Raw genomic sequence first — 22,901 nt, 5'->3', positions numbered from 1 at the left:
GTTACCCTTCTTTGAATTTCGCCAATTGGAGTCTCGCGATAACCGGCCCCGGTTCCGAAGAAACGGTTGTTCACATTTACTACCGAGCTACCTCGATTGAAACTTGTGCGCCGTCACAATGGTCTACCAGGTAAGGAGGATAATCACTGTTTTGTGACCGATTAAGCTCAAGCGATATCTTTTAGATCTTTAGCTCTAACTTTTATAGAATGTAAGATTGATCAAGCCACGATCTCAAGAGTATTTTAGCTCTTGATGCGTTGGGGTTGCAACCGTCCCCCTGAACAAATCCGTTTTGACATTGAAAAACCTCCAGGGCACAGTAGTCGGCTACACAGAACCCAATGGTTCGCAAGGTGTAGGCATTGTCGAGGGTTTCTTTGTAAGCCTCCTCCCCAAAACTTACCCAAAACACACAAGTATTTTCCCTAGAATTTAGGGGATATTCTAATACTAAATTGGAAAATATAGAGCGGAATGTACCTTATCAAAGTCACGGATGGCGATGACGAAGACGCAGAACGTATAATTGAAGCTGAGGAGAATGAAGTGGAGCAGTTGCATTTAAATATGGAGTGGGATTAAATAATATATATAACTAGCTCTTATACGCAGGAAGTATATATTGCCTAGGAGAGTTCTAAGAGTAGATCTCGAGGATAAGGGTTTACAACATTCATGGAGTAGTTAGTGTAGGATTAATACTACAAACAGAGGATCCAATCTGTAGTCATCAAAAGTAATGGAATGTATGAGAAAGCCGTTGCCGTCAACCTCTCCGTAGTCAAGGTCAAGAGGGGGCATCCGGATGGATCTCGGGACAGATCTCGGAATCTGGAGTCTTGTTGCCCAGGAAATTAATTTGGAAAGATGGTCTGATCTGTGTGAAATGACATCATAACCAACACATTTCTGAGAACCTATGCATGCGCATGCGAAGATCCGTTGATGAAAACCACTTATAGCTAACGGCCGATCGAGGTGAGCGAGAGGGGGGATTGTAAGCTTATAATTATAAGAGGACGTAAAGAACATCAACCTGTCACACAGGCTTATTTTAGTCGTCCTCGCGAGGTTACCGTTCTCCTCTCACTCGTTACTGTAAATTTAGAGCATCGATATATCACAGACGCAGACATCATGGACGGACCAAGTAGAAAGGTTCCTGTGGATAAGCATGCATTCGTAAGTACATATCCCATTCACGATGCCATCTATAGTGGAAATATCCAACAGCATCTACAAAAGGTACCAATAACCCAACTCCTCTTCGACTGCGACAATACCCTCGTCCGCTCCGAAGAAATCGCCTTTGACGTCTGCGCTGAACTCATCAACGACGTCCTCTCCAAAAAATCCCCTTCTACAACCACAAAATACTCCGGCCGATCCCTCCAATCCGAATTCGTTGGCCAAAACTTCGCGGGCATGCTCCGACAAATAGAGGGGATCTACAAATTCACATTATCACCCGAAGAACGTGAAGATCTAATAACCCGGGAAGTCACCACTATCACAAAGGAACTGGGAGAGAAGGCAAAGCCATGTGATGGTGCTAATGAAGTATTGGAAGAATTGAAGGAGTCAGGAAAATATGGGTTTGCAGTTGTATCTTCTTCCGCTGGACCAAGAGTTCTGGCTGCTTTGAGGAAGGCGGGGCAGATGGAGTTCTTTGACGAGAAGACTATCTTTTCGGCTATGACCTCCTTGCCTATTCCGACGAGTAAGCCTGATCCGGCGATTTACAAGTTTGCGTGTAGGAAGTTGGGGAGGGATACGGGGGAGTGTATTGCAGTTGAGGATAGTGTCAGTGGTGTCAAAAGTGCGGTTGCGGGGGGGATTAAGACGGTTGGGTATTTGGGGGCTTATGAACCTGAGGAGAGGGGGGTGAAGGGGAAGCAGTTGGAGAGTTGTGGGGCAGGGTATTTGATTGATGATTGGAAGGAATTGGAGGGTGCTATTAAAGCTCTGGAGGGCGTAAATTTGGCGAATGGGGTTTGAGGTCAATCATGCGACCTGTATGTTGTGCGCCTGACTAATCGGTAAAACGGAATACTGGGTGATTCCTATCCTGTATATCGAACGGAAATGTTGAGAGTAAAGGGTTCGATTTTCCGACCTGCAGCTTGTATTTGTAGAGAATCGATAGCCGGCCTTTGACATTGGGAGAATTGACTTAGTCTTGAGTGGATTGGCTACGGTGCAAAACTTCGATACTGAATAGTCAGGAAATAGGTTCGATATTATTGATATAATATCAATATCCAAGTACAAAACCGCTAACAAGCGCCAATATATACGTCAAATGAAACAAATCAATCCTCTATGCGTATAATCTTACAAAACAAATCAACCCTCTATGCGTATAATCCTACACTCCAATGCTATCCAACCCGCGAAAAGTTTAGTGCTAAGGAAAGTCTATGGTCTCTATTCTATGATCCAAAGCACTCGGTGGAGATGGCGTCTGCCTCTAAAGCCTCTCTTCCGCCAAGTTTCGTTCCTGTACCGACCCACTCAATGCAGTCTCCGCCGTCCTATCCGGACTAAAATACTCAAACACCGCCATCGAAATCAACGAGCTAGGCGTCGCATACACCAATCTCGGGCCAAGCCCCTTATAAAACCCCAATCCGAACTTCCTTTCTCCCCAAACATTCCGTATTACTTTCGAAATCCCTCTAGCATCTTCCAATCTCTCTCCTCCAACCCTCCCCACCGTTGCTGTAGTCGCAACTTGATACCGTGTTTTTATCAAATCTAGCGGATGACAACAGCATACACTCGTCATAGTCGCCATGCAACCACCGAGTGCTGCTTGTGAAGAAATAGCCCAATCCCTCGGTGCGGCTTTCTTCGTATGTTCGTAGACCGTCCACCAGATCCCATTGTATGGGATGAATACTATCAAACCAAGTAGATAACCCCTGTAGAATCCACGAATACCCTCCGTACGCCATATCTCCTTTAGATTCTCACTCAAACTCCCTTCCTTCGTTGTACTTGAAATTTGTAACCTTGATTTTATAACCTCAAGGGGCGTCCAAACGAACGAACTAGCTAATTCGGCGGTTGTGCCAGCTAAGAGGTATGTAATTGTTGTGTCTCCAAAGTGTGGGATTAAAGAAGCTTTGGATTGACGATATATTGTGAGATAGACGGATATGGCTGGTGTAACGAGGGCGGTGGAGGGGAGGAGACCTCGGTAGTAGGTTCGTAATGGGACTGAGAAAATTGGACGGCGGGTTGAGGAGGCGTGTTGGATTGCGATTGTGTCGAGGGGGTAGCAGATTAAACGGGAGAATATGGAGGCGTAGCAGGAGGCTAGGAGGGTTTGGATATCCATTGTTCTTTCTTTTTTTTGTTTATTCCTTTATATACCGGTCGATCTTATATCGACCAGGCCGGGGAGGTGGGTGTAATTATAAGGATGTTATCGGGATTTAGTAAGGTTGGGATAAAGCGATTGACCGGTGTAGGTTAAGGAGGGTACTGATAGAGAAAGCTGTTGGGTTGGAGGTTGGAGTTCGCCATGCTAGCCTAGAGGATGGCGATTACGATGGGGGCCTGGGGGGACATTTAGGTCTAGGTGGAGGCCATGGTGAGGAGCTTGAGCCGTTCATCGGCCTTGGTGGTGAATGTGATTGCGAACCGCGAAACGGGATGGTTGAGATTTTTAGCCCGCCGCCAAGCCTATGAAGCGCAACGCAGTTTTTGCAACAGTGTCTGAATTAGGACTGTCTACACGAGACTAGACTGTCTATATATAGATCGGACATCTGAAGTATGGACTAGAATATGATTTTATTCATAGAATGGAGAAAAAATAGTATTAGTTAAATGTCTTTAATAATTTTTTAAAGAGTATTAGCAATAGATTAAATACAATTTCCATCCCGAAAGAACAAATCAACTACTTGCGACATCATCAACTCCGCCACACTCTTCGCAATCTCCTCTGGAAACGAACTTTCTAACAGAATATTAAACATATAATTCTTAACTTTCTCAGCTACTAATTCCTTATTCGTTATACTGTCTTCTTCCGCTAATGCCTTAACTATTGCTAAATCATCATCGGAAAGACAATTTTTGTCTAAACTCCCAACCAGCCTGTCGTATACCATTTGAGCACTGGGATATTTTGTAAAAGATTGGTGAATGTTGTCTTTGAAAAAGTTTAAGAGGATAGCCATGTTGGTGGCGTTATCTTTAGAACAAAATTTGGTATAATCGTTGTTCGTAGAATTCACGGTGTTTGGGATGGGTTTCAAATTGTCGACTGATTGTTTTTGAAATGATGGTGATGGAGTGTTTAAAGCACTGGCGCTATTAAGAGGACGATGAACCAAATCCATGCAAAATCCAATTTTGTGCCTTGGTGTACAAACAGTCATGTAATATAAAGCGGGTTTTTGGGTTTTTGGGTTTATTTTACGGATTGCATGGATTGGATAGTCGGATAAGGATGGTTTATTATTTTGAAAAGGGATTTGGGAGGTCGTGAGACCGGTAGGGGTATCTTCGTTTATAGCCATGCTGATAAGCAATAAATTTTTTAAAAGTGGATTTGATAAATGAAATGTATGGCGCTAGGTGCCAGAAACTGCCCTGGCTGCCAATTACTTATGGGTATTTTTGTAGAAAACTATGCTTTTATATTTGTTTAACAACAGACTTTACTCACAAAATTATTCACAGGGAATTACGCTCTTCTTATATACACAATCAATGCTTGTATATGTTGACGGTGCCATGACATCGACTTAAACCGGGTGACGCTACATCTACCAACCACAGGATCTACTCAAGTGCGTACTCTCTGAACCGTAGTTTGTTTGTACGAGCAACCACCTATAACATTTGTTCTAATACACACGCCTACAAGGCCTAAAATGAAAAAAAAAACCTGCATACCTAACGAAAGGTGTACAAACACATCTGCTACAGTGCTACCGCCATAAATCCTAATACTCATAATTGGCATCGTCATTGTATTTATGATGATGGTTCGGCGAGGCCTGAAACTAAGTGGGGCGGGGTTCGGGCTAGAACATCCTAGAGCCACGTGTGGCCAGTGTAGTGCGCACGTGTGGTGTATACTACAGATGTGTGCGTTGAGGATGTTGAGGCGCTGTTAAATTAAGCAAAGTTTGTGAGGCCTGGAGCTTAGGGTGAACCGGAGCCTGCGATGAGCGATGCTCATTGATGGTGTCATTCCGTCCATTAGCGTCGCAGTAATATTTATTGGGAGAGGTGTTTGCCCTGTTCGAATCCGTGCCGCCTTAGCTTCGCATGCAGGTGTTTGTCGCGGTTTGTGGGTTTACGGCTGAATAAGTCTATAGAGTGTGAGTGACCCTCATCATTAAGACTTGAAAAGGGTTGCCTAACGTATCTTTGGTATCGTAGGGACGATTGTTGTTTAGAAGTGAGACTTGCAGACTTGTGGAATTGGGGTTCTGTCTATGTGGGAGAATCGGATGGAAATTCAGGATCAGGTAAGCAGATAAGATTCTATAGATCCGTGCCACGATATTTGAATTTCAGGTAGGTTTTCTTGCTGCCATAGACACTGTTTGTCTGCAGAACCCTGGTTGTGGCATACATCAGCCGCAGGTGTATACGCCACACACCTTTGGATCCTCGATTTTGGACGGGGCGCTGTCAGTTGAATTTGCGTCAGCGTGCTCCGGTATGCGAGATTTGGGGGTTTCGATTAGTCGCCGTCTTTCTACTGCTATAGTGTGCTATATTCTGCTAGCATGCTATGAAGTTGTATCTTGAGGAGGATATATTTGGGCGGGGGAAGAGTAGGAAAATAGGACAGATACGTGCGCAATACACCGACAGGTTGTAATGTTGACGTACAGCGAATTAGAGGTATTCGACTGTACTATTGCTGATTATTGGGCGGCTGTGTTAGGAATATTTAGGGCTCGCCCTAATCTTTTTCTACTGCTATTAGGACTGTTGTAATGGTCACTATTAGGTTTTAGTTATTAGGTGCTATTAAGTCCACTAGAGGATAGTTATTAGGCACTGTAGGTTTTGAGGCCCATTGTGTTGCAGATTAAGACCTTTTGTCGTTGTTAATACGCATCCCTCCTAATAATTCGAAAGTTAAAAGTTTGGTTCGCCTGTTTGAATTTTTCTTGTAAGTTTATCTCCACAATAAGGCCCATTGATATGGGTAAGGGCATAATTTTAATAAGGAGCTAGGTATTCCTAATTATAATGTGAAATTTGGTAAACTAGTTACATTTCTTCGGTCAGAGCAATTGATTCGTCGACTCGGTAGTGCGAAAACATGATAGCGAGCGTGATTTCGGAACAGGAAATCGATATTTGATATTGGTAGCTGCTGTTTTTAACCCTCAAAAACGCGATTAGGGCGTATAATCTGGTCTCTCATTTAAGCCTTTGTGACGCCTAGGTACGAGACCAGTATCCTCCCGACTGACCAAATTTAAGGTCCGCATGGGGAGAAGTTTGGCCACTTGTTGCAGCTGGATCGCGGACCGTATCGACAACACCCTCCAGAGGGATTGCATTCAAAGACATCAGACCAACTGCCGCCAACGCCAGCATTAGTCACAGCGGAGCACCAGCCACAGCATTGGTCTTGTGCGACAGGCTTGCATTTGCAACCATTACGGACGCAGTTTAGGCGCTTGTCGAGATCGTTGCGTTTGGCTTGGAGGATTGCATCTTCTTTTGAGCCGGTGACGGGGGTGCCTGGGTCTGCCTCTGGTACGGCGACGGCCAGGGCGGAGGCGATGAGAGACAGGAGGAAAGTAAGTCTCGTGAGTTGCGTCTTCGTTGATTACGGTTTGAAACTTATGGTGATATTTTTTCGATTCTATATTTTATAATAGAAGAAAGTTAATTTAGGATCTGATGATATTGGGAGCTTAGATAACGTATTATATCTAAAGCTTACCTTCTGCTTAGGATTTCTTGATTGCAATCCGATGTTGATGATAAGGGAGGTGAAAAAGAGATTCGCAGAGGAGAATAAAGGCCTTTATATAGACTTTCTGGGCCCTATTCATATATTGAGGCCTTTGCCTCGACTCTATCCATCCGGCGATATACCAATATAGACAACGTCTACTCTAGGAAATGATAAACGGTATCTTCGCGGAAAGCTCCGTCATAACGTTGATGCCTTGGACCCCAGATCTTCCTTCTGTATCCCAATTTTCAGACCAAAAATGGTCGAACTATAACCGCATCATCATGATTGGGACGGATGACCATGGAGGTGTAACATATAACGAATAGGATAACGTTGAGATCTTCTCGGGTCCGCGAGCCGCATACTAATGGACCGTAAGATTAGCTAGAATTCCGGGAGGCTCTTGAGTCACCCAACGAACTCGAGATATGCCCTTACTTATGTCGAGCCTTAGCACTAGGTTAAACTCCGGTCCGAGGGGGCGAAGCATCAATTCGAGAAGTTCATGTTGTACGTGACGTAAAATCGAGTTAGTTGCAGATAGGGGCCCCAAGGCAGTCATGTTGCATCGCATCTGGGGCCATATAGCTGGAATATTTGAATCACAGAGGGCCTAGGACTCGATGAATATGCTCTCTTGTCATTACAACACTGTACTAACGCCTACATGACTATCTGCTTCATTAATTAGTAGCGTCGTTATGAATCTGTTCTAAAGTTACCATTGAGTGGCTCAATTTTGCACTGGAGCCAATATAGAATATATACAATACAGCAATTCTGTTTTGAGCTATATAGTTAATTTATGGTTTTAATTAGGTGCAATGTATGCATGGAGTAACCGATTCTCTGAGAAGGTTGCTGATGCTAGTTTCCGGTCTTGGTGATCTGTAGGTGTCTGGCAGAGGTTTCGGACACCTAGGATCGACCGTAATATCTGTCCAACTATGTAAAGCGCCCTTGGTACTCCGAAGCAGTTCAAGGTCGAAAAAGGAATACACGCAGCTCGGTATCTACGTTAATGATTATCCTCTCACGGATAAGGAGTAGCTGAAATCCCTTCTAGGAAGCAATGAGGCCAATGAATTGTTCACTTCATGGTAGCACAGGATCCTTATCCAAGCTCATGACTTTAATATTCTGTGCTAACGTTAAGTAAGCAGGGGTACGGCGATCATTCCTCGATCGGAAACATTTCTTTTGGCCTGGGGAAGGCACAGATAATCTTACCCAGTCCTGGATAGAACTTTACGATTGCCGCTGCGCTGCAGGGGTCGAAGTGGAGAAAATCTCCGATATTGTGGGGGAGCTCAAGGCTGAATGAGAGAATCAAACGTAGAAATCTTCGCCTACAAGGGAAACGGGACATACTGGGAACGATTTTGTATTATTGTACTTGAACATGTTTATGGCGTTGTTCCTCGCGTCTATAATCTTCGGTCTCGAGGGTATATAGTCTTTAACTATTATACGGAAAACTTTGCGGTTTTAACACTTAATGGGTTGCAAAATCACTGCCAAATATAACCTTGTGAAAGTCAGATATGCATATGAGAAGTCGAGCATGAATTCTAGAACGGGTCTTCAGCTCACAGGTTGGGAGTTCGAATGATATCACATCGTTTTTAATGCAATGCCTAGCCTCAAAATGCGGGGAAAACTCGTTAACTCGGGCCTGGAATGGATCGGCGGGAGCTAACAGAAACAAGGGCAGCGTTCCTACTGATGCCCTTGCCTAAAGCCTGGCAAGAAGAATTTCCTACATTAGCCTTGCTAATTGATGTCGTTGTGTGTTTTTATAATTCACGCAACTGCTATGCATGCTGGTCGGCTGGGGCTTAAGATATGCAGCCGGCCCCGAAAGTGCGGCAGTAATTTTTCCCTGAGAAGGAAGGTCTAAGCTAAAATGAAAGAATTCCAACAAGATCAAACTAATAAGAATATTTTGCTTGTTGGTGCTTGTGGCCAGCGTCAATCTTACCAGATTTTCGGTCCCCTGGCTTATTTAACGTTATGCTACAAAGTGCACCTTGATCGAGTTTCAAATTTTGGCTCCTGGACGTCACGGAGGCCAGTGTAATTCAGAATATGGGCAAAAAATTATCTCCGTAATTCAAGCTTGGTAAATAGACCGAACAAAATTATGGCCTGATTATATCGATACCAATATGCCTACTACAACCATTCATATCAGGGCAATCCTTTTGGTTCGTGGTTTGTACTGTTATCCAGCTGTCTTACGTCAAAATTGCGTTGCCGTGAAGATGCGACAGAGCCCTGCTGCTCTTGTGTAACATTCGGCTTATATGCCGGAGTCCTAGTCGAGACGTTTCTTGATTGGCAGAAGGCTGACTTGCTTTGTTGTATATATTTGAGGGAGCTCCCAGTTTGGCTCGTAGAAAAATTTGTCCTCTTTTCTTGTATTCAGTGTGGTGGCACTGTAGTTGTTTTATTTCTGCGGTTTATCAGGATCCCTGTATGATACCACGAACAAGTTTCCCCAGTTTGCCAATATTTACTTCAGTGGTGCGAAGTTTGGAGTGCTCGGGAGAAACTTTCCTGAAGAAAGAGTGTATTTGCTGACATGCCATAGATTCATATGAGTGTAGTTATTGTGGGGCCCGGAGTTTTGAAGAATTTAGCCTTTGGTAGTTGTGTAACCCAAACCAGACCACTGTGTAACCCCAGGCTATACTTTCTTCAACGAGACTAGTTTCTTCAAGAGCGCAGTTTTTATTTCGGCCCGAAGAATTAAATAGCCTCTCGCTGGGACTGGTAGCTTTCTGTCTGCACATCATATAGAATATCTACATTGGGAGACTTTCCATAAAGAATCATGGAATAGACCGATGCAGCAACGATGCTATTGAAATCTCGCTGAATCTCATATTTCCAAGGGGTTTTTGCTAGCTTCAGTACCTCTGATTTCGGAACCATATTTACCATTTACCAATTGATGTTGTTTGTTTCCAATTTAGGTACTCAGTAAGTGGTTCTCCAAGGTATCGTGGAATGATATGTAAAATTTTATTGCCCAATACCGCAAGAGAATACTTTAATTCGGCCGCAGTAGTTTATACCAAAAAGGGAACAGGTACTATAGGAAGACTGAACATAATTTAGATTTGGTAAACATACGAAACAAGAACCGTTAGCCAATATGGCCGATTCGTATAACCGACATACCCCACCATATCACCAAGGATCATAGGGTGGATTGCTCTCTCTACATTACTGGATCTCAAACCCAGGAGACTTCCATGCGTGTGGAATCTTTGCGTAAATTTCGTCCACTTGTTCCAAGGTGAACCCCTTTGTTTCGTAAATGAATCTGTTGATGTCGGTGTTTTGGGTTAGTGAGCTGATTGTGCTGACCGGGGGGTTTTAGATGAAAGAGTTTACGTACACCTACACAAACGCGAAGCTCAGAGCACAAAACAAACATCATACGAATAATACTATTGCCCCAAGATTTGCGTTGTCAGGACTACTGTGTTATAGGCCGACAGGTTAGTTCTAAGAAAAGCAGGAGCTAGATTTTCGCATTTATCACATACCTGTCAACCATTTACGGGGTGGCATAGCTGCCATCTTGATTACCAAATTTTATCATTTCATAAATACCAGAGCTCATAGGTCGTCGGAACCTACCTAATCGCCCAGCTTAAAAGGCAGTTTGCCGCAGTTGTGATAGGAAGGCTTTTTGCCCTTGCCTTCAAAGGGAAGATTTCTCCAGTCTTAAAACCATAGTATTAATTAATACAATATAAATCGAAAACTTTGAAGTATATCATCTTATAATCGTGTTGAGAAAACTACCACTACCCACGCAACTGGCCTGTGAGATATCCCTACAAGTTAGCTTCCATAAAATTGTCAGAGTGCTCTGAACCTTTTCAACGTACCCCCTATAGGATCTATTGTCAGTGTCCGAGAATTACCTTGACTTGTCCATAAGCCATTTGAGGTACTCACCCATGATGATGCGAAGAAAAAGATATATATACAGACGAATGCCACTAAGGTGTTATGTGCAGCCTGTGACTGAGACACGGTACCCACAATGGCCTACCGACAAGAGTGCATTAGGGTACAGTATTTTCTTTTTTGTACTATAATTTTCGTCGGTGGTGATATACGTACGACGATAAACTGGCAGAGGAACATTCCTGCGGCACCAAACAACAACGAGTTATGACGGCCCAATTGTCAACCAGCCAAAGCCTTGGTAAGGTTGAAACGACATTTACACAATTCGTAATCAGCGATACGACGAAAGAATTTTTAATTCCGGCTGATTGGAAAAATGTCGTCCCGTAGTAAAAAATAAAATTGGCACCATTGAGTTGTTGGAACACCTGAATTCCAACACTTGTTAGGAGCCGTTCCCGTAGAAATCTGCTCTGGTTTGAAAGTAACTCTTTATAAGGTGTTTGCCCGCTGCTCATTTCGTATGCATGGCTGGCCTTAATTTCGTTGGGTCTAGATATAATCGATGAAGGGTAGACAAAGATTTTGCCGTATCTTCGAAACGGTTGCGTTTAATTAAAAATCGTGGGGTCTCGGGGAGGAACACCATCCCAAAGAATAGAATGAGCGCCCAAAGAAACTGTATTGAGAGGGATATCCGATAAGACGCTGTATCCTGACATTCGTAGGTTCCTATCATATCGTAGCAAAGAAGTCAGCTCATAAATTTATAACCGTATATTACAAATAATTCGAAACTCGAAGGTTGTAAGAAAGCCTATGCGAAATTTAATTAATTATCTTGGTTAGCACAAAAGGCCAGAAGCAGCCCTATGGTAATTGCTAATTGGTAGCTGCCAACAATTGCTTACACCAGTCAAGACAAATCAGCAACCTGTAAATATGTTGCAATTGATATCACTCGCAAGAAATCATGGAAGGTCACAAGGACCCCTCGAATCCATTTTGGACTAGTTTCAGATTGGTACATGGGCTATGTGATACTATTTTAGTCTCAAAGTGTTGAAATGTTCATAAATATATAATTACTTTTGTAGCGCTTGGGTACTATCTGCTGTTGTTAGACAGAATCAAACAGCTCGACTTCCCGACTACCAGCATTATTATCTCCGCAGCGGTCGTTTGGAAATCACTTCAATCTTAAGATCTAGGATTAGTAAGTTTCAAAATCGGTGTGCATCACTGGGATATTGGCGCATACTGTAAACGCTATAGACGAAATCATCAACCCGTGCTTTCTACCAAAAAAGTCTGCGACCTGAGCGGACATCAATGCCCCAAAAAATGTTCCAACCAACAAAATCGACACAACTAGCGATTTACCGGCTGAACTCATGAACCTCTTCCCGTTTTCATCTTCGTCTCTGGAAAATTATTTTATCCAATAGTCCATACTTAGGATTCCACCAATGGTTCCCTACAGATAGCGTGGATATCTTTAGTAACTGACTTAACCAAAAATGATACGAAATCGAACTATTGGGTGGCTACAGTGTCTCATCCAAATAAAATGCCTATTCTCAATGTTAAATTAGGATAGTTGCTAAAGATCTGTAGAGTCAGATTATATACCTCCAAATGCAATTGCCACGGCAGCTGACCCGCTGCCTTCTTTCCGGACCTTAAACCTCAACACCGCCATTTTTATTTTTATCGAGGTTGAGCACGAGTATCGGTATATAGTGGAGATTGGTGAATCAAAGATTGAACCTGAGAAACTATTTGCTTTGGTATCACTAACTACTTTTAGATATCTTGCCCGCAGCGTGGTTCTTATAGACTTTCTATCATTTTTACTGGGTCCTCGCTGAGTGTATTTGGCAGGCCCACATCCTGGAGTTGAGTAATCCAAACTTGTGTAAAACTATTAGGGACGTTTGGGATAACTAAAACTGCAGATACCCGAGAGTGCCCCGCTAGGTGACTTTGACTTCGATATCGAAGGTTTTATAATATTATATCAAGTGAAACATTTCCTAAAATAAATGGGCATCTTTCAAAGACTCAGTCGGTCGATACTTCCAAAGTTAAACTTGCTCAATTGCTCAAGCGTTACACGATAATTATCGTTGGCCCCAGGATCACTGTCTGCCAAAGCGTTATGGCTGCTCCTCAACACCGAAAGCGTCACCAATCCCAAATAGTAGCTCATTTTCCCGAAAAATATGAACTTGATTTGCTGGCAGTGTGCTTGGAATAGTTCTAAATTTCTGGGAACATTCAGTTAATGCATTAGGTATTGAAATAGCTATTTAGGCGCTAGGTCAATCAATGGTACTACGGTTATTCATTCTACATATACCTCGCGATCTTTTTTGCACTATAGTATCTTCGAATTGCAATTGAACACCGTACCAAGCCGCTTGAGCAACATAATTAAGCGCTTTAAGCTACATTAACCGGTCCTAAAGAAACGAGACACCCTACCATATGTAAACCATTATAAATTTAGTTTCCTTGACCTGGCTGATACATATCGTAGAACTATGAGTCCCTCAGTATCCTTCTAAAACTAGATATCGATATATCGGCTAACACTCAATCTACCGCTAGCTAGCTACTATACTATCATACACCGTTTCTTGTATACAAAGGATGGGTTTCGGGCCTAAAATCTAGAGAAAATTTGCCTAGAAGTTAGATTAGGGTGAGGCTAGAAATGACTCTACCCGAAATGGACAATTGTCTAAAGTATTTTCTAGAATTGCCAATACAATCCATTCGCTTTGATCCTGACTCCATCGAGTTCTCCCAATTATTCGGATCCTGACTTCATCGAAAGTCTGCCATTTAAAACTGACTACCTCGTCGTAAACTTTCCCAACAAGGCTGTCGGGAGCACTAGGGATGGCCTTCCGGCCTTGGAACATAGGATCAAATGCCCCATTGCTATTCTTGTATTTGTTGTCAATTGCTACAGCAAGTTCATATGCTCTAAACGCGTAAGGCCTGCAGGGAACACTCCGGCCCTTTTTTGCCCCTGCGGGTGTCGCCAATGTCGGGTCGTATTGTAACAATACCATGATCCCGCGTTCGCAGAATATCGGTGTCGCTATGATTCTGTCTAGAGGGCTCTTTGCAAAGTCTGGGTCAGGATTGACAGGTGTGACTTCTTCCTTGCAATATTCCCCTTTGACATATACTTCGCCACCCTCCCAACCCTTACGGAGTGTTTGCTCGACAAATTGAGTGTATCCTATGTCGAGACGATCTCCCCAGTGATCCTCGAATATGTTGTCGTACCAGTTATAGTATTGATTTGTGTTACCCTTGGGTTTATCAAAGTCCCGTAGGGCCTGAAAGTTTAGGATCGCAGGGTCTTTTTTGCCTTGGGGGGAACGTGGAGTCTACCGTTCCAAGTTCCATAATCAGTTTGGTGGCTTCTCGACATTAAGCTCATAAATTGGCTATTGGAAGGCTTAAGTAACCTACAGGTGGAGCTGCTGCTACGAGTGCAGCACAAATCGGCACTGCTAGTAGTAGGAACATCATTTTCCAGTGCGGTGAAAGGGAAAAAATACTACGGAGTCTAGATCGATCTCCGACTTCCAATTAATTTCACAAATATATACGGATGTATAGATATAGAAATAGGAGGAAAGGCCGAACTTCTGAGGGAAGGCCTACTATAAAAATGGATCCAGAATTGCAGATGCTGAAAAGATGTCGGTGTCGGTGCAGATCTTATATCTCACTGAAATGCGCAACCCAGAAGGACACACCTACTTATGCGATAGAAACCTCCACCTAAGGTTCAAAATGCGGTGTATAGTATTGCATGTTGGCCACTCAATAGCATACTTTGAAATTTGGTTTCATTTGAAAGGCCAAATAACATGCTAGCGAGTTTGATACTTTGGCGCGAAGTGGAACTTCGAATCGTCGACAATATTTGCGGAACTATGTACCTGCCTTGCCGGTGTTGGATCCAGCATCCTCTGGAGTTTCACAGGGGCCGTGCTGCGTGAAGTCGATTAGTTGGCTATCGTGCGGGATTTTTAGCCTAGTCGTCATTCGATTTGTAGCCTACACAGTACGCTCCTCGAATTACTTTGGCGGAGCAAAGCATATAACTAGTTGGGTTTCACACAATTAACGCAAGCCCCAGTGGCTAGCAGGGGAACTAAATGAAAACCAACAGCGGCATAAAACGGTTCTGTCAAGAGCTCATGTGTCAACATAACCAACTAGAAATCCCGTTAGTTTGACATACCTAGCGAGCCTCACAGCACCATGAATCTAAAACGACTCTCCCTCAAGGATTTTATGAAAATGGATATGCCTGTAAATACTAAATGTTAACATGTTGGTTATTTTCATATGACCATGATGCAATAAAGTGCAGCTGCCAACAGAGTTTGAGGTTTTGTCAGACCCCGCCTTCTCATAAAGCGGTTTGTAATGAGACTAGATCTATGTCGGACTGATGAAAGATCATTAAACTTGAAAGGTTTTGATATCTACATGCTAACGTCTCAAACTTGAAACTGTCTGGTTGGAGGCCTGCGATGCAGTCATTTTAAGGAAATAGAATATACTGCGACTCCTCAATAATGGTTACCGTAGCGCCGCGGTAGCATGCATTTGGACCCACATGTGAAATAAAGGCTGTTTTCTCTATAGTCTGAGTCTTTGAGGTGTGTAGTAGAGTGGTCCATCTACTACGTAGTCCGGATGGGTTATCTTGTCTGGTCTGGGGGTAATATTGTCGAAATAATGAACTAATTTCGAAGCTTCCTCAACATTCAACAGCTACTAGGTATTAAACTTGCAGTTTACTTCAGCTTTTGCCTATGGAGCTATCCAGATTCAACAATGCAAGGTAGGAACTGGAGACCATGACAAGTCATTTGGAGTTGGGTAACTTATCAGTTAAGGTGTGGGGCCCCGCAAATCACACCGAACAAGTCTACATGGAGTGATAATAATCCATTGAAATTAGTTTGAAAGGAGAAGAAAGGCTCACGTTACCAAATGTAGTTTGATGTTTTTCGTCTGTATCTGAGATCATATTTCTTATATCCGGGTCCAACTCCGGCGAAGGGCCATTTCAAGTCTAGGCAAATGGTCCTAATGGTAATACAATTCGATGATATGGTGGTTTAAGCTAAGGTAGAAAACACAATGTGTACATATACCGACCATGTATTAAAATGAACAGAAAGAACTAACAATCCATGCGATGTTAGATTCGACAGTGACGGATTGCAGGCACTTCGAGCTAGACTTTGGCGAGAGAACGGCAACTGAACGATATTGATAGATATGCAGAGATATTTTAACTATCAAAAACTTTCTGTAGCCATGTCGTAGCTGCAACCCAGTCGTGGCTCCGTGATTGCAGCTAACGAAATATTAATATTCCAATTGTTTGAGGTTATAACGCTAAGGTATCGAGGAATTCTCATGAACTAATATTAATCCCATCCAGAAGATTGCAAAAACGTTTACTGTTGGATTATGGACGGTTAGTTCGTACCGTGAAATTATTTTCCTGAAATTGTATTGCTATTCAGTTCGAATCCTAGAACTAGGAAATCCGTATTATTGAGTTGATTGAATGGCCGGATTGTAGAGGTCTACGCCTAGCTAGGTAACGCAACGTAAAAATCACGGCCTCCAATCTAGAACGTTTAATGTACAAAACTTAGTCTAAAAGTGCAAGTCTCATAAATCGCAATTAAATTAAAATGGATTAGAATCGCAGCCCGTGATATTGCGATGCGATAGGCTTTAAGGATTAATAAATTGATCATCTAACAAACCTGTGGCCGTAAGGGCTTTCGATTCTTCAGATGTTTTATGACATGAAAGTATTGATTTCATCTCGCGCCTCGCATACTTCTACCGAATATATGCTACTAACAGTGGAATAGAATAGACTAGCAAAACTACCCAGCGCGCAATACCGATTTGTGTTGTCGCTCAAGCTTAAGTGGTTTCGAGTAATATTATTCCAAAGCTCTGGCGGGCTAAGTACAAGTCGTTTAAGAGAAATTCAAAGGTAGATATGATGACTAGAGGCATACGTGTACGTATCTAACTAATTCTAGTACAGGCTATTGGGGTGCGGTACGGGGGGTCATGTGGACCACCCCTAGTGTCACTTTAGTTTTTGCCAGAATCTTACGTGTTCTGTTGATTGTTCTTGTTAGATTACATGCGATGGAGCCATACAACAACAACGCTAATAACGATAATAACAACGTCATGTGACCATACTTCTGACAGTTTTTGGTTTTTGAGTTTTGGGGATTGCAACAGCCTCAACACAAAAAAACGTCTTAATCAAAATAAAAGATTTTGTTATTCTGAGACCTGCAAAGGCTAGATATTATTATATATAAATATATATTATAAAATTAAATAATTAAATAAATTAATTCTGGTGGAGTTATGAAATAGCGAGCTGTTACGGCCGCTGTGATTTAGGTGTTCACAATACGACTACTTGCGCAGCTGCTTACCGGCCTGCTAGCAGGCAACTTGGTGGGTAGGCTAGTACCAGCCTGCGACTGCCACTACAATACCAACCAGTCTACCAAAATTAGTTATTTTAATTTGTAGCGAAAATATAAACTTCAGTACACTGTATTCTTGTAGTTTCAGGCCTCAAAATAATAATGTCTGTGCGCAGGATTTAGGTGAAAAGTCTTAAACATTTTGTAGCTCGAAGGTGTGTTCATATCGTTCGTCGTACTACAGCCTGTGTACTACCTACCAAGTTGCCTGCCAGCAGGCCAGTAAGCAGCTGCGCAAACAGTTGTGTTGCGAACACCCAAATTGCAGCAGCCCGTACCAGCCCGCCCGTACCAGCGCGCTGTTTCACAACTTCGCCAGAATTAATTATTTTCATTTAATTTTATAATATATATTTATATATAATAATATCTAGCCTTTGCAGGTCTCAGAATAACAAGATCTTGTATTTTGATTAAGACGTTTTTTTTGTGTTGAGGCTGTTGCAATCCGCAAAACCCAAGAACTAAAAAAACTAAAGTGACACTAAGGGTGGTTCATATGACTTAAGATATTACCACGCCTCAAGCATATGCTACCATAGGTTCACCCCAATTTCTGACCGTCCAGTTAAATCCTTCCTGTGATTTCCCTGTGACAGTAATTTAATACCTAAATGGACGTGCGGGGTCACGATCAAATACCGTTAATCCGATAAGAACTTAGGGCGGCTTCTTCTTTGGAAACTTCCACTTTGTAAATTGTATAGTTCCTGTGAAAGTAGACATTGATGACGAAGATTTTGAAGAAACTTCAAAAGTTCCACAATCGAATCTCATGGAGTCCTTCGAGATCGCGACCTAAGTCGCTTTCGCATCGAGGGCAGGGACAGAACTTGTAGTAATTTTTGGATGAAACCCTTGTTGTCCGATTCCTAGAGTTTTGTTTTAGCACTCCGTAAATATGTTTTGATCTTATTTTCTGAATTTGGGTAAAATCTGACCTATTGTAGAAGCCCTGACCCTGCGTGGGGTATTCGGCTTGAAGGCGAAGGCGTGTAAGAACATTAGTATATCGGGTAGCATAGAGTAAGGCCTTTCGAAGAAAACGTCAGGTAAATCCGTCCCAACAGCTGTTGAAGTCTAATATCATATTGTATTAGAATTGTGATCCAAATATTTAGATTCGGAGATACAGCCTCAGCCACTCACCCCTGTGCCTCTCTCTGACCAGTCTATTACCCCGGATTGGATATCTGGGTCGTCCTCTGCGATATCCAACATCCCAATCTTTATACTTCTCATAGCTATTTCAGAGTTTGCTTTTGCCGTCAACTCGAGTTGGTTCGCAGCAAGAGGGACTGCGGTTAGTTTGAAAGTGTGGCGGTCTGTGTATTAGGTCTGTGGGAGCCTAGTGCTAGCCTTTGGATCGCAAGAGCTGTAGTTCTCGAACCCGCATGGCGGACGACCTCATTGCCAGCTCTTCGTGGGACCGCGCTATCTGGAATGCGTACTATTGGCACCAGCGTTTTGAACAGTTAGTTAGGGTTTTGTTTGAGAAGTCCACCCTTCGGGTGGGCTGCGCAGGAGACAATTGAGATGTATTGTTGAGGTGTTATTATAACATGGCTGCACATATGTCACAAGCCTCAAACTCGATGGTGTCTTGAACTCCAACTCCAAGATTGTCCTGCTGCTTCGTGGATTGGGCTGGGAGAAACGCCGACCGAATACTGTTGGCATCTTCGTAGGAAGGGGGTTGCAAAGAGTCGTCATCTTGAAGAGACAACCGCGGCGCTGCTGCTAACAGGGCGCTGGTCTTCAAATTACGATTCGCCTCTGTGCCTGCTTGCGGGGCAGATGCAGCGCTCGACGAGCTTTCTCCATTCCAGGAGAACCCGTTTGACATCGGTTGCTTCTCCGGTGATGTAGACGACATACTGCGATCAGGCCTAGCTAATCAGGTTTGCGGCGAAACACAAAGTTGATGAGCCCTCAAGATACTAGAATCTTCAAATCAAGGAGCTAGATTTGGAAGTATGTTAGCATATGCTACCAATATCATGAGCCTCGACTTATATTTATACGTGCCATGGTTCACTATTAGCCGTGGTTTCCACGCGAAGCCCGCTCCGTGGTTTTAACCTGGCTCAATCTGCGGACTCGTATTTAATTCGGCGAAAGGATTGATAGTTCTGTCATAGTTATCAGATATCCCTGCAGTATCTTGGCATGTGTGCGAGGCAGTCTAACCAGATCAGGCGAACTGCCTAACGGAGATCAATTGTGCCTATCGTATGTCATGGCGACTTCGTATTTGCGCAGCTTTGCCTCCTTGGTCTGTGGTGCGGGCACTAAGCATGTTGCGACCACGCAGAACCTCGAACACCACTAAGTTGCACGTTGTTCGCTCGCTTACAAAATCAACAAATTACAAGTTAAAGATTGTGCTAGACAATTACGAACGGTTACAAACCTAGATCAATCCATAAGATTCGCGCATGTCACATAATAACTACTATGATTTTGGCTCCTTCCGTTCTATATCTATTTGTATCCATGTGCATATAATAAAATCGCGGTCGACTGGGTACATTAAAAGACTAGCACGTTTCTGAATTCCGCATCAACCATAGAGGTGCACCGGTGCTGCATGGGCTAATGGCTGATCTCAAGATAGAGATATGCTCCACCTCGTCTTCAATTATTTATAGAAAAGGACAGAAATTTTAAGGAAAGCCGATGTCAGTGCCCCAAATTTTTTCTTCTACGCCGTTGGTGGCGTTGGAAAGTAAACAACGGCAGAGTAATTACAACACATGTAGGCATCTAGTGTTAGTGCTATATTTTTAAGTCTATCCGCGCCACACGAGTTTCGACCATACCGACGTATTTAAGCTAAGGATTGCAATTTCTGTTCTCCTCTATAGTTTTGTTTAATTGTTTAATTCCTCTACTTGTATATTATATAACTACCAAGCCAGACACCACAAGAAATGAAACGCCTTACCTTCTAAGTATACTACTACCTCTATCTTCTTATCTCACGCGATACAACAAATCTGCCTAAATGTGGGCTAATATTTGGACTATGCACAATTTAATATTGCTCACTATAAATATACTATGCGGTGCAAGCTTATCACTTGCTCTTCGTACCAAAAGAACTTCTGAAATCGGGTATATTTCCCATGCAGCCCCTGCAAGAATCCTAAAAGAGCGTGCAGACACCGGGCTCTCGAAAGAGCGCTGGGTTTTTGCTGTGAGCCCTGGACATGGGAAAGATCCAGCTTTGACAGATATCGACAAGTATATTGCTTCCAAATCGGGATCCGATGCATCAAATACAAAAAACGATAAGGTTCTGGACATTAATGACGGCGTCCTATGGTTCTATGCAGAGACAAGTGAAGAAGTAGCAAAATATGTTGTAATGCGATGGAATCAAATAGCAAGACTCCCTGAGTGCAACTGAAACATAAAACACTTTTATTCAAACATAAACTAATAAATGTTTTATAGATATCAAATATAGACCCATTTGAAAATCTAAACCTACCTATCAAATCTGGCACTACTAATGCTCCTAAGCCAGCCACGATCAAGAGCGCTGAACCCTTGCGCGTTAAGCGCGCGTTAGAAGCTCGGGAGGCACGACCGGAACTGTGCGCATTATCTCTGAAACCGGGAACATCTATGAAGAAACCGTGCCAATACATCACTGATGACACTCAAGGCTCGGGTGTAACTGTTTACGTCATTGGAAGCGGTGCCAACATAGACCACGATGTAAGTTCTACTTAAGACTTCAATATCCCGATGTTGCGAGTTTAAATTTCACTGGCTAAAATTATACGGGATATTGCTGACCTAGGAATTCAAACACTTGGACCGTAAATCTGTGCGATTTATCTTTGCAGATCCGGAGAATAACAAAAAAAGGGAGGATAAGCAAATTCACCAGGGCAATAATTCCCCCCTTGGAACTGCAGTACTCAGTAAACTTTGTGGGTCACAATATGGGGTTTCGAAAAAAGTTACTCCGGTCATCGTCAAAGTCACAGATGCGGATGGAAAATACAACTTTTTAAACATTATCCAAGGGTTAATAAGTACCCACGCCGACATTCTTTTAGAATCAAAAAGAAATGCCGACGCAAAATTCATCGTAATCGATTCTGTGCATGTGGACGACGTCCCGACTCCGGTTACAAAACCTGTTTACAAAGATTTTTACAAGCATGCCATAAAACGGCTATCAAATATGGACAACGCGATTTTTATAGCGGGCGCGGTAGTTCAGGAAAAAAAGGTACTCTCTCTCTGATCCTTGGCGGGCTCATAAAGTCTAGACCATTGTTTTGTGAGCAATTGTGGTTTAAGAAGCCCTGTATAGCTAAGCCACCGTATTATTTTCTAATGTCCATGAGTTTCTTCTAGGATCAAGAAATAATTTACTCCTACCCAAGTATACTGGGTAAAACTCCGGGGGATTATCCCAAACTCCTAGTGGTTGGAGGTGTAGACCAATCTTACAAGGCAATTGAAAACATGGAAGATTGGATTAAAACATACGCTCCCGCCAATGACATCGTGACAGCAGCTGGACTTCCGTCGCAATACCTGTCTTGGGACGGGGCTTATATAGGTTTGTCCAATCCTTCCATCTGAAATACACCAATCTAGGGATATACGTTCGTTTCCATCGCTATAAGCGGCTACTGACGTCGATGTGACATTAATAGCGGCACCAGCTGTAGCAGGGATACTCGCCACATTCATATCAAAGGGGAAAGGAGGGATTGAAGAAGCACTGTCGCAGCTAGATAAATTTGCATATCAACGTGGATCTACAGGCCTTCATAGGCGTGTTGTGTACAATGGCGTGTGGGAGGATGCAAAGGGTGTTAAGTTTAGTGTTCCCGAGGAAGCACGCACGGAGTGGGACGAATGGGAGTATGATGCTGAGTTCTGTAGGGCCTGTACCGAAAGCAATGGCGTGCAGCCTATCAATCACGTTGTTTGGCTTCCGGGGGATTGTCCATGTCCAGAAGCCGGCAGCTCAAGAGGTGCGAGTTAGCTAGATGGTGCTGAGCTCTTGAGACCAACAGAAGAAGGTCCCCGAGACTATCCCCGAGGCCGCGAAGGTGGGCCAACGTTATAACGTTTATCCCATCAAGCACCAACTTAACCAGCACTTTTAGGTAAAAAAAATAACTTCAGACGCTCATAATAAGAATTCAAAGCCCCATTAGGACAGTGGCTTTTACTCAGTCTAAATAGAGTCTACCATATGTTTTCTATATTCCGTTGTCAAAAATGGAGGACATGCACTTCGTAGTTCGGCTCAGTTCGAATGTATGCTAGGACAGCTCCATTTAATTCACTTCCGTCCTTAAAATAAACTTGTTTTCTATGGTTTCCTATAGCTGGGTGCACATTTCGTTCGACTTAGGTGCTACATTATGAAAGATACATGCCTCTGTTGGCTTCGG

At 43.0% G+C, this 22,901-nt stretch overlaps 5 protein-coding genes across 5 annotated transcripts; 2 read left to right on the top strand and 3 right to left on the bottom strand.

Annotated features, from left to right (window-relative positions):
• Window positions 1-1,140: 1,140 nt before the first annotated feature.
• Window positions 1,141-2,001, top strand: DFL_003774 (uncharacterized protein; the record flags this gene model as incomplete). The annotated part of the gene is made up of 2 exons (XM_067632760.1): window positions 1,141-1,185; window positions 1,249-2,001. The coding sequence occupies 2 exons, from the start codon at window positions 1,141-1,143 to the stop codon at window positions 1,999-2,001; spliced, it is 798 nt and encodes a 265-aa protein (XP_067490997.1).
• A 472-nt stretch (window positions 2,002-2,473) lies between these two features.
• DFL_003773 (uncharacterized protein) lies at window positions 2,474-3,346 on the bottom strand (the record flags this gene model as incomplete). The annotated part of the gene is made up of 1 exon (XM_067632759.1): window positions 2,474-3,346. One exon carries the CDS (start codon window positions 3,344-3,346, stop codon window positions 2,474-2,476), a length of 873 nt encoding a protein of 290 aa, XP_067490996.1.
• A 10,244-nt stretch (window positions 3,347-13,590) lies between these two features.
• DFL_003772 (uncharacterized protein) lies at window positions 13,591-14,437 on the bottom strand (the record flags this gene model as incomplete). The annotated part of the gene is made up of 2 exons (XM_067632758.1): window positions 13,591-14,295; window positions 14,381-14,437. 2 exons carry the CDS (start codon window positions 14,435-14,437, stop codon window positions 13,591-13,593), a joined length of 762 nt encoding a protein of 253 aa, XP_067490995.1.
• Window positions 14,438-19,024: 4,587 nt separating this feature from the next.
• DFL_003771 (uncharacterized protein) lies at window positions 19,025-19,345 on the bottom strand (the record flags this gene model as incomplete). The annotated part of the gene is made up of 1 exon (XM_067632757.1): window positions 19,025-19,345. One exon carries the CDS (start codon window positions 19,343-19,345, stop codon window positions 19,025-19,027), a length of 321 nt encoding a protein of 106 aa, XP_067490994.1.
• A 1,757-nt stretch (window positions 19,346-21,102) lies between these two features.
• DFL_003770 (uncharacterized protein) lies at window positions 21,103-22,486 on the top strand (the record flags this gene model as incomplete). The annotated part of the gene is made up of 4 exons (XM_067632756.1): window positions 21,103-21,195; window positions 21,281-21,718; window positions 21,847-22,054; window positions 22,152-22,486. The coding sequence occupies 4 exons, from the start codon at window positions 21,103-21,105 to the stop codon at window positions 22,484-22,486; spliced, it is 1,074 nt and encodes a 357-aa protein (XP_067490993.1).
• Window positions 22,487-22,901: the final 415 nt, after the last annotated feature.

Source organism: Arthrobotrys flagrans (assembly GCF_004000055.1).
Source record: "Arthrobotrys flagrans strain CBS H-5679 chromosome Unknown unitig_0, whole genome shotgun sequence".
Lineage (NCBI taxonomy): Eukaryota > Fungi > Ascomycota > Orbiliomycetes > Orbiliales > Orbiliaceae > Arthrobotrys > Arthrobotrys flagrans.
Note: the sequence above shows the minus strand (reverse complement) of the source record. Positions and strands in the feature narration are given on the sequence as shown.